General features: G+C 36.9%; 3 protein-coding genes and 1 long non-coding RNA gene across 4 annotated transcripts in view; 2 read left to right on the plus strand and 2 right to left on the minus strand.

Moving 5' to 3' along the window:
- Positions 1–2,972, plus strand: part of iba57 (iron-sulfur cluster assembly factor IBA57) — a 4,951-nt gene extending 1,979 nt beyond the window's left edge. Inside the window, exons 2-3 of the mRNA XM_016537374.1 lie at positions 864–1,216; positions 2,361–2,972. Of these exons, the coding sequence (XP_016392860.1) occupies positions 864–1,216; positions 2,361–2,752 (745 nt within the window). The 3' untranslated portion in view covers positions 2,753–2,972. The remainder of the gene's footprint in view (positions 1–863; positions 1,217–2,360) is intronic.
- Positions 2,973–4,015: 1,043 nt separating this feature from the next.
- On the minus strand, positions 4,016–9,934 carry jmjd4 (jumonji domain containing 4). The gene is made up of 5 exons (XM_016537367.1): positions 9,747–9,934; positions 9,463–9,588; positions 8,049–8,316; positions 4,524–4,670; positions 4,016–4,355 (listed from the first exon to the last, which is right to left on the minus strand). The coding sequence occupies exons 1-5, from the start codon at positions 9,932–9,934 to the stop codon at positions 4,047–4,049; spliced, it is 1,038 nt and encodes a 345-aa protein (XP_016392853.1). The 3' UTR covers positions 4,016–4,046.
- Positions 9,935–10,370: 436 nt separating this feature from the next.
- The window catches only part of LOC107727535 (synaptosomal-associated protein 47-like), a 14,615-nt gene continuing 13,090 nt past the window's right edge, over positions 10,371–11,895 (plus strand). The window contains exons 1-2 of the mRNA XM_016537427.1: positions 10,371–10,445; positions 11,064–11,602. Coding sequence (XP_016392913.1) covers positions 11,109–11,602 — 494 coding nt within the window. The 5' untranslated portion in view covers positions 10,371–10,445; positions 11,064–11,108. The remainder of the gene's footprint in view (positions 10,446–11,063; positions 11,603–11,895) is intronic.
- Positions 10,372–11,895, minus strand: part of LOC107727537 (uncharacterized) — a 22,045-nt gene continuing 20,521 nt past the window's right edge. Inside the window, exon 3 of the long non-coding RNA XR_001638370.1 lies at positions 10,372–10,438. This is a non-coding gene — a long non-coding RNA (uncharacterized LOC107727537). The remainder of the gene's footprint in view (positions 10,439–11,895) is intronic.

An 11,895-nucleotide genomic window follows, 5' to 3' on the forward strand; every position in this document is an offset into this window, starting at 1 on the left:
CAGTGTAAGTCATTATAATCCGTAATTATGTCCCTACTGGATGCAACAAATGCCTCGTTTGTAATGGGTTTTAATGTTTATGTCTCGTCGCTCCGGCCGGACACGGCATCAACAGTATGTGAGGGGCGTAACATTTCCGTCACACGCTTGAGGTATTCGGCCAATCACAACGCACTGGATAGCTGGCCAATCAGAGCACACCTTGCTTTTCAGACCGATGAGCTTTGTAAAAATCTACGCGTTTCAGAAAGGCGGGGCATAGAGGAGAAACAATAATGTACAGTATGTGGAAAATAATGTTTTTTTTTAACCTTAAACCGCATAAACACATTTCACCACACCAAATACACAAAATAATGTTCTTTTTAGCAACATCATATGACCCCTTTAATTTCCTTCATCTAGTTTCCTGATTTATTATGTTTAGCCTATCATATACTGCATTGAAAGCAATGTAAAACCAACGCTTCTCTCAAAAGCGAAACCTTCAAATATTAACTCAAACAAAATTATTTTAATGTTTTTCTATTAAAACAACAACAATAATGGCTTTGTGACAGAAGTTGCACAAGTACATCTTTCAGCAGCAACAATCGCAAACAGTTGAGATCATTAAAGTTCATTACTGAGACGTTTTTATTGCAGATTTAGTTGCAGCAAACAGCAGAAACGTCTGTGCGAAGGAAAAAAGAAGTGCAAAAATTGCTAGTAAATTTCACAAATAAATAGCAAGTAACACAACATTACATTTTGAAGTAGAAAAACATTTTTAGAGATCTTTAGAGAATCTGTGCTAAACACAGTATAAAGAGTTTTGCAGGTTTTTCATGTATGTATTAATGGAACTTTTTTTTGTTATTCAGTTTAAAAGGGAACCCAGATGGATTTAATGGTGTACTTCTGGAGTGTGACAGCACTGTACAGGACTCCATTATGCAGCTTCTGAAAGTTTACAAGATACGTCGCAAAGTAAACTTCAGCTTGTGTCCCAGTCTCTCACTATGGGCTCTGTTACCTCAAAATAAAGCTGCAGTAGTGGGGCAGTCAAAGCCGGATGTTACTGCAGCAGATAAAGTGTTAGTACTGGAGCAAGACCCAAGAACTGAACTTGTGGGCTGGAGAATGATCAGTAGCTGTCAGAATAACCCACATGAGATCATCTCTGCTTGTCGAGAGGGCAACACTGAAGAATACCACAGACATCGCTATGAAATCGGTATTAAACCACTTGTATTATTACTTCGAATAATCTTGACAAGCTGATGCATGTGTTGATCATTGTTAGTCTACATTGTTCTGGACTTAAACATGCAGTAGTTCTCTGTCTTCTTAAGAAAGTGGATATGGATAATTGACATGTTAAGTGTTAAGCTAGTGTAACTAGCTATACTTCATCTAAACCTATTTTAGATGAATTCATCTCACGTTATTTTATATAAATGATTCAAGCAGCTTTATGACCTCAAATAAATTGAATGACGCTATACAATTTCTTTTTACTTTTAAAAGTACTTTTAAAATTCATTTGTCACACTGCTGGACCATGTAAGTAAATAATATAAAAAAGATCAGTCAAAAACCTAAAATATAGATGTTCCCTAATGCATACACCACTAGTGAGAAGTTAGTTATTATTATTATTATGTAGCTACAAAAAATGTAAACGGATCTAATATATTAGCTTCTTCAATACAGCCATCTTTTGTCTAGATTAGGCTTTTCTCAACCAGCTTCACAAAGTGGAATGATCTGAGATGCTTATTAAACACTACCTAAAAAATAATAATAACAATTAAGTTTATTAAATAAATTCATATGCTGGCACAGTTTATGTTTGTCTATAAAACTAATTTGAGCTTTTAAGCACAACATTTTAGATCAACTATTTAGAAGAATAAATTCAGTTAAATGTGTCCAAGCTTATGACTTGTACTAGTTCAAATATGAATATAAATTGTAGATATTGGTCCACTTTTTGACAGTCATTTTGATGTGAAAAAGTGGCATAATTCATGATCTATAAGTTTATACCTGAAATTTGTTTAATTTACCTGATGTATATATATATATATATACTCACATTCCAGATTTTCAAGTAATTGTATCTCGGCCAAATATTGTCCTATCATAACAAACCATACATCAGTGGAAAGATTATTTATTCAGCTTTCAGACGATGGTTTAGGGTCACATATGTTAATCTTAAGCAATAGTCATCATCAAAGTGTATAATGGATATTGTTTGGTAATAGTAGCATTTTGTCCATTTAAATGTACTAAAATAGTATTGAAGAGTCAGCACATCCTTTGTGATTGATCGTTTCTTGTAATCAGTTCTGTAATTTAACTAATTTCTACAGGACTGCCTGAAGGAGTGAAAGACCTTCCGCCAGGTGAGGCCCTTCCGCTGGAGTCTAATCTTGTCTACATGCAGGGAATTAGCTTCAGCAAGGGATGCTACATCGGACAGGAACTGACTGCCAGAACTCACCACACTGGTGTGATACGAAAGCGCCTAATGCCTGTTACCATGTCTGCTCCGGCTGAGACCCTGGACCAAGGTGCCGCTCTTGAGACTGAGGGGGGCAAACCAGCTGGGAAACACAGGGCAGGAATGGACTCGCTGGGACTGAGCCTCGTACGCTTGGCTCATGCCAAAGAGCCACTAAAACTTAAATCCTCTGACGGCATGACAGTGACTTTACAGGCTACTGTACCTGACTGGTGGCCAAAAAACAGTAAAGATCAATGAATCAGCAACACTAGAAAGGTCAAAGGCCCACCTGAATGAATTGTGATGCAGATAATATTTTAGTTAATTAAAAAAATTTAAACTACAACTTTCACACAGAAATCTGATGACAATGTTTTAGTTGACACCTTAAAATAAAATGTTTAAAAAATGTTTGTTATTTAAAAAGCTCTTTGAAATACTCTTACCTTGGTTTTGTTTAAAATAAATGGGTGCCAAATTTCCCCTATGTGGTATCCAACAATTATATGTGTGACCCTGAACCATAAAACCAGTCTTGAGTCGCTGGGATATATTTGTAGCAATAGCCAACAATACATTGTATGGGTCAAAATAATCGATTTTTCTTTTATGCCAAAAATCATTAGGATATTAAGTAAAGATCATGTTCCATGCAGATATTTTATAAATTTCCTACCATAAATATATCAAAACTTAATTTTTGATTAGTAATATGCATTGCTAAGAACTTCATTTGGACAACTTTAAAGGCGATTTTCTCAATATTTAGATTTTTTTGCACCCTCAGATTCCAGATTTTCAAATAGTTGTATATAGTCTGCCAAATATTGTCCTAACAACCATACATCAATGGAAAGCAATGGTTATTCAGCTTTCAGATGATGCATAAATCTCAATTTCAAAAAATTGACCCTTATGACATTTTTTGTGGTCCAGGTTGCATAAAGCAAACACATTACTGAAATTTTAAACACGAATAAGAAACATCTACTAAAACATTGTTTTATCATCTTTGATATAGCACTGGAAGGAGCATGTCAACATCTTTAAAGGAGAAGTCCAAGATTGTGTGCTCATAACCTAATATTTGTCATCAGTGTTGGGGGTAACGCATTACAAGTAACGTGAGTCACATAATCAGATTTCTTTTCCAAGTAACTAGTAAAGTAATGCATTAATTTTAAATTTACAACAAAATATCAGTGTTACTTTTTCAAATAAGTAACGCAAGTTACTTACAAGTTGCCATGTTGAGAGAAATTGGGAGTGAAGTGCAGAGGCACTTCCTTCAGCCTGAGGCTTATTAATTTCACTTTTGGTGTGAAAGGACCTTAACAGTTGCCAAAAATATAACTGTTTTTTGTAACGCCAAATTACATTTTATGGGGTAACACAATATTGTAATGCATTACTTTTAAAAGTAACTCCCCAACACTGTTTGCCATAATAAAAATATAATGACAGCATAAACGGCAATTAAATAACACAAATATGTTGTTAAAAGAATTTATTAACATTTGCCATAGCTGATCTTCCACATACAGTATAGCTTTTATACAATGGTTCGAACAGCCTCTCTGATCTCCTGAAGCAGTTCCTCAGGTTTGAAGCTCAGAGTTGAAGGGTCTAGTCTCTTAAAGTCTTCGTTGCTAAGCATGCTCTCAAATATATGCAATACTCTCTGAAGGTCAAAGGCCGCATGCTGAGGGCCTAAAGCAAACAGACTTTCGGCAAGGTGGTCTTGGCAATTCCCTGCATTTCTGGGACATGAATTTAAAAAGGACATTCGATTATTTGCAATAGTCTTAAGGAAAGAGGCAAACTCCCCATAATCGATTCCTGTACACGATTTCATGATCACCTGAAAATGAACATAAATCAATGTATTACCACAGGAATATTAAAATGATGTTTACAGGATTATGATTTTTCAGTAGTACTGCAGCACATAGCGAGTCTTTATTAGCCACATTTGTTGGACCTTTTGGACCTAAAAAGGTGATGACTGATGCCAAAAATAAAGAGTTACCTGACAATGCTGATGCCAGCTATCCATGGTATCACGCCATTCCTCGATTTCTCTCTGGACAGAAGAAAGTTCTTCTTGCAGAAGCTGCCACATGATATCCAAATTACAGCCATTCAGCCAGTTATGATTGATGGAAATGGTATCCACCTATTATTAAAAGATGCATTATTGAAACTTGAGTTAGCAAGTTGGTCAAGGAAGATTTTCTCTTTAGGGGCTGGAGAACCAAAAGAGCTTGATACTACAGTCTTTCATAAAAATGTCAAAGATAACGTCTAGTACAGAGGTGTCCAGTCCTGCTCCAGTTATCAAGGTCTTGAGGATTACAAGACTGCACTCCTGAGGTAGATTACTTACACATTGTAATCCGTTATTGATTCCACATTACATGACAAAAACTGTAGTTAGTATCGTAATCCATTACATTACACATTTCAGGTAATATAATCAGACTACTTTTAGATTACTTTTAAACACATTGATTTAAATAGGATAATCTTGTACAATATCTATATAAAAATGCATAGAAAAAGAAAATATATTCCATTCGTTGTTATTGACAACATGAAGTGCATTAAACATTACATTACCAAGGAACTGCAGGGTGTATGTGAGTTTAATGAAAAGCAAATAATTAAATAAATCATAAAAATGTAAAATTAGACTAAATTATTTTAAAACAACATCAATCAAAACACTAGAAAAATTTTATCTTGTTTACCTGCATGTCATGTGACCATTAACCAACGTCAGAGAACCTTGAACATGCAAATGTGATACTTCATTATTAAAAATATTTATTTTAAAATCTCAGGGATACTGTAAATTATTATATTAGGTGAAAGGTTTGGGAATCCCTGAATTACATGTAAATAAGAAATAACATGAATTTGTGCATTTCAATGTGTTTGAGAGACAAAAGCCTTCTAAAGACAAAGTAATGCATGATATTAAATAACCCTCTGAGTGATCATATAAAAAAAATCAGTTCATTAGTAGTTGATGTAATGTTGAAATGCTAAGAAAACACTTCTTAAAACTGAAATGATTTTTTGTAAATCCAGTGGTCAAATGCTGTGTGGCCTCTCAAATGTCTGTGTAATTAGCCTATATCCACCTGACTAGTGACTGGTCTTTGTGGGAATGTCCACAAAACTGGAAGACGTTATGAATGTACATAAGTCGTAGGGTGTTTTAGAAAGAAAAATGTAAAAGATGAAAAAGAAGAATTAGGCACAATCAATAAATTAGGAATAATGTATTGCTATTGAGTGAATAATATGTAATCATGAAATCAATAAAAATGTATTGTCCTATTATGCTTTTTAACTTTTTCAACTTTAGTTAGTCTGTAATGTTGCTGTTTGAGCATAAAAAAAGATCTGCGAAGTTACAAAGCTCAAAGTCCAATTCAAAAGAAGATATTTTATTTCTGTCAAATCACTTTTCAAAAACTACAACGAATGACTCGTTTGGACTACAACGCATATTTTCCGGGATTTGTGATATCACAAATATCGACGAATGGGATGAGACCTGGTTGAGCTGCACTAGAGAAGACAACGAGTGTTATCACCTTGTCGGAGACGCGCTAGCTTTCACAAGGCAGACGAACTTAGAGTGGTTACAATCATCTGGGTTTAAATCGCGCTAAAATTTATTTGATATTGACGCAATATTTGCACTGAAGCTCGCAGCAGGCGGCTATGGTATGGGGCATGACATTTCCCGACCAGGCGCCGAGTGCTGCCAATCACAACACACACTGGCCCAGCTAACCAATCACAGCACACAATGGCCCAGCTCACCAATACCTTCATTTGATACAGGAACTATTCGAGCCGTTCATGCCAGACTGGGGAGAGAGGTGTTGTAATAATGTAAAATATGGGAAAAATAATGTGTTTTTCGAACAACCTAGTATGAGAGCCTGTTCTAGTACACCCCCAAAACAAAATCAAGACTTTGTAAAAGAGCATAATAGGACCCCTTTAATATGTAATTTAATCTAATTACAAGTACTTAATTTTTGGAATCTGATTACGTAATCCAGATTACATGTAATCAGTTATTAGCAATTATATTGCTATTATATATCATTTATTACCAGCTCTGCTGTGCTCCAATTTTATTTTTGGGTCAATCTATCTCAAGTGGTTCAATTTTGGTTGCTTGACCATTTTTCGTTTTCCTAATTTTTTGAGTGATAACTTCTATGTATTAGTATAGCAAAACCATCCGTTTTTATTTTTAATTTTACTTTGTGTCATGGCCCACAACAAATTTTTGGATGTACACAAAATTTACCGAAAACCTCAATATTTCAGCTCAGGTCTTAGCTCCTTGAAGCAAAAACTGATCTCTAATGCACATTACATGGTAAATGTATCTAAATATTTAGCACATTCTTGTTCCTTAGACTTAGAATTTAAGACCAAATGTATTGATCACTCAATGTTCCACTTCTAGGGTCAGCAAGTTCAATTTTTAATGATTTCCCTCAATTTCAGGCTGATTATCTCTGGTGGGGGACCAACCAGATAGGAACCTGAAATTTTCAGAGATATACGTCCTCTATGACATTGGCAGCGTTCTGCTGTAAACATTATGAGTTTCTGAGACTCTGATGGTTACACAGAGCTTGGGCTAGTGGAAATCGGTGGAAAAACTAAGGGAATAAAATTTTATGTGTGTTTGAGAAATGAACAGATGTAATATAAGCACTCAAAATAATACTGTATAAATTAACTTCATTTACAGTAATTATGCTTATGACTGACACAGAATAACTTATTCTTGTAAATGAGATTTAAAACGGTGATTCTGGACATTTCTTAACCCTCCTGTTGTGTTGAGGTCAATTTGACACACAATTTTCAAACTGCTCAAAATAATGGTTAAACTATTTCTTCTTGACATTTTTGAGTGTGTTTAGGTGTGTTTTAGAAATGCAAGACAACTTATGAAATTTAAGACTTAAGGTTTACTTGAAACTGAAACTCATTTTCTGAATTGTCACTGTTTCTTTATCTAGTTGAGTTACACAGCCCAAAAAATCTGGCCAGGGTTTGAGAAAAACACAACAAAAAGACAGAGCAAGTATAAATACAGCAATAAATACTACGTGCATTGAGTACAAATAATATTAGATACTGTTTATATTTACTTGTAGTTATTTGCACCCAAGTGTGCAACTACAAGTAGTCACAGCAAAAAAGAAAAAGAACAAAAAAAAGTTTTTTGTATATGCAGGTCATTTTTAACATAAAAATGTAGGTTAAATTGAACCCCAATGCAACAGAAGTAACACAATAAAAACAAATAGAAATGTTTGTATTTCTCACATTTTCATATTTTTTTACTCTCTGACAAGCTAGAGGTTTTCTGTAGAAAATTTCCAAGCATGTGTATTTGGGCAGATTGGAGCAAAACTCTACAGGACACTGGTCCTCCAGGAGTAGGACTGGACACCCCTGTTTTAGTACATTAAGCATATATGGACACCATTAAACAATTATTCCTTACCAAATTGTAAACTTGATGATGCCAACCACTAGGTACAAAGATGATCTCTCCAGCTTCTTGAATGATCTCTAAAGGCTGACAGGCCTCTTCAAACTGTGGATACAGACCCTTGTCTTGAAGTACGGGTGCTGTTACGTCATAGGCCAAGTTGCCGTGACAGTCCCGAAGAAACTCCTCTTGGCCTGGAGGGTACAGGAGCCATTTCTTACGTCCACAGATGTTGGCAGACCAACTGTATGAGCGAAACACGTCTGCATGGAAAGGTGTCCTAGAGGCAAGAACAAAATCACTGATACCCCTTTTCCACCAAGGCAGTTTGAGTGCTGGTTCGGAGCCAGAGCCTAGCTTCGGTTCTTTGTCTTTCGACACCCAAAGCACCAGCTCCGAACCAGGAAAAGTGGTTCGTAAGTAGCACCAAAACATTGCTGGTCTAGAAGTAAGAACCGCTTGCGTCAGGGACTGGGGGCGGGGATACCGTGACCAACAAGTTGAACAGAAACTTTTGACTGCCATTTTTGAAATCGCAGCTAAACACGAACACGTCGAATTCGCCGCGGTTGGATGACGATGTAGGTTCGCATAGCCATGAACATCGATAGCAATGCAACGTCCGCCATTGTTGATGGTGTGTTTAGGCTTGTTCGGGCTGCATCGGCGCTGCGAGGACCGGTCGGTGGGCCGCAAGAGGGATTGGAAAGTAGACGACTCACTTTATGCTTTTGGATCGCTTTCGCGGCGCTTTAGTGTCGTGCGCCGATCGGTTTGCATGCTGCCGATGCATCTTGAACAAGCCTGTTGTGTTTGGCATTACTGGGAAAGATGAGACGTATTTAGTAATGTAAGACCTGGCTCTGTGGTGGCTCTCTAGCCCGTGGAAAGGCAAACCGGTTCTTAGAAGGCTCTCCAGTTGAACCAACTCCGAACCGGCAATAGCACTGGCTCTGAACTAGCACCCGGTTCATGCTGGTGGAAAAGGGGTATAACTGCATGACATTCAAAGGGGTGACAAGAAGTTCATATGTTCAACCTTAAACATTGGGGGTTCAAAAGCCTGAGATCATTCATCATCTTCTAGTTTAATATAAAACTTAGAAAATGTATATAAAAAAACATGTATTCCAAAATTTCTTAGCATTTGGTATGTCTTCTTTTTGCTTTAATGACAGCACATTATTTAAGAATGTTCGACATATCGAATTTCCAATGGAATCTGACTTTTTGTGCAAATTACATAATGCAGAATAATATTTCCTAAGTTTACATCATGATGTTCAATTGCATTTCATGTTTCTTCAAAACCCCAAATCTCACCCAAAATTATTTATAGGACCAATGTAACAAAAAACAGACTTTAAATTTGGATACAGACTTTTACACCCTTACGACTGTATATGATAAATAAATGACACAGTACCATGACCCCTTAGGTCCCATGTAGACAAACCGATAATCATCCACTTCAATTGTGTCCCAATATTCATTCAGCCAATCAGAGGAGAAGTAAATTGGCGTCTTGTAAGAATTATGTTCAGGAAAGTTCCTAAAATGAACATAAACATATTCAACATTATGACAGTAAAATCATTTTACGCACCTATTCTTTCTTTATTTTACTACAGTGTTTCCAAACTAGTATTGTGCATCACATTCAAAGCTATTGTACAATAACCCATGCTACACGCTTTTGAAGAGCTGTACCTTTGCATATGCCAGTCCTTTAAGTAAAGGCATCCTTTTGGTGAAGAATGCCCATTCTGAATGTACTCTCTCCAGTACTGGATAAACTCCTTAAAAGGCATGATCTGCTTCGGGTTGGAGTTGTATTCTTTTGCACTGCAGTTTGCAACAGGAACAGGAGTCTCATCTGCATAATAAAATGAGGCCATTTGTGGATATAACATATTGAGTACACACATATATACATTTACCAGCAACTGGTCAACTTTCAAAAATTGGTATTCAACAATACACAGCAAAATGATTTTACAGACTTCTAATTTAGTCAATTAAATTTTAATCTAGCAATGTAAGATACACGTTTCAAATCACCCTTAGAGAAGCTGAAAGGAAAATGTTACAGTTCTGTAATACGCAGTTATCACATATATTTCCTCAATTCCTCCGATTTTAGAGAACTTAAACAATCACCGCTGCGTTCAGTCTTTGGTTCAGCTGTGTTTACATCGCTACGACGCGACAGGGAAACAGAGTCTGATGGGTTTTTTTTACGTTTCTTCTTATTTAGGGCGTTGTATTAAACGTTAACGGGACACACTGAGGCGGAACAGTAAATGTCTCGCAACTGACTACGATGCGTAGAGATGTTATTGTTTTAATGCGTGAAATACGTCATACCCTGCTGTAGCTGTCACTTGAAAGTCAACATCATCCTAAAAGGTATGGCATAAATGATCTCCACGGTGTTTGTTTTGCGTATATTACGTAATGCCAACCACACCAGTATCTACTGTTACTGCGCATACAGAATCACGTGAAAAAAATCAATGTAAAGGGTCTTCAAATAATGTTTTTAAATCAAAAATTGGATTAATAAACCACTATTTATTTTGTGATTCATGAACTGAATGTTCTTCTATAAAAACGAAAGAAAAGAAGGATTTCAATTCTTCATCTTCATTTAGTGTGTTTGTTTTTTAAAATAATTTAAATTAAGCAAGATTAATATTAATTAAAATAATGTATTAATGAAAATAATCTTAAATGTTGTGGCCCCGTTGGAAGTTTGTCGGGGCCCCCTGCTTTTGTGTTCCTCTTAAAGAAAATTGCACAGAGCTGTGTTTCCCCGAAAGCATCGCAAGCTTAAGTTGATTGTAAAACTATTATCACTAATGGAACTACGATCAACTTAGGTTTACGATGCTTTTGGGAAACGTAGCCCAGGTTTGTAGCAACATTGTTGTTGAGAAAATAACAAGTATGCTGTTCATGTAAGTAAAAGTGACTGAGGATGACTGCGTGCTTACTAATTTTCTATATACACCACTCACTTGGCAGGTGAGCTCCCTAAGTCCAGGCCACTGTGCCAAATCATCAGAAAAGATGAGCCAGGAGACATCCATCCATAGCTGGCCCGGCTCTTATTACATCAACAGCGAGAAACGCTGGGCCAGCGGCATCCTCTCCTTAAGCCGCACCACCCTACGCTTCAACTCTGAGCCGAATCAGGAGAATCTGATTAGCCTGAGGCTCTCCCGTATCATGGAGATCAAGATGGAGTCATCCAGCTTCATTTTCAGTGCTCTTACTGTGTTGGAGCAGGGAAACATCAAGCACTGGTTTGGCTCTCTCAAGCCTTGCCGTACTGCCGTTTACCACGTGCTGGAGCACTTCTGGAGGGAACGGCTGCTGTCACCCACAGAGCCCCGTGGAGCTGAAGCGCCTCTTAGTAAGGGCCAGGAGCTGATCAGCCTGATATCTGGAGCCCAGCGGAGGCTGGAGGATACTGGAAGAGTCCTGAACCACCAGGAAGAGCAGTTTGACAACATGATTCAGGGCCTGGACAAGATCGAGTCAGACCTGAGTGTGGCAGATAAGTAGGTTTTGCTCAGATTCAGAAACTGTGATACATAACTTGAACTAGAGACATGAATGATACTTTAAATTGTAATGAGGTCTTTCACGGCTTTATTGTGCTTCTAATAACTCATTTTAATTCAAGTTTTCCTTTCTCTTTGGAGTGTTACAAGCTGTCCGTGAATAGATAAGATCCCTAAAGTTGCAAAGACTAAAGTCTCAAACCCAAAGAGATATTCTTTATAAAAGTTAAGACTCGTCCACGTCTACCTAAAATGGCTCGTTATAACACGCCCCCACATGTCTACGTCAC

Source organism: Sinocyclocheilus rhinocerous, unplaced genomic scaffold (genome assembly GCF_001515625.1).
Source record: "Sinocyclocheilus rhinocerous isolate Xijiao unplaced genomic scaffold, SAMN03320098_v1.1 scaffold306, whole genome shotgun sequence".
NCBI classification, from domain to species: Eukaryota; Metazoa; Chordata; class Actinopteri; order Cypriniformes; family Cyprinidae; genus Sinocyclocheilus; species Sinocyclocheilus rhinocerous.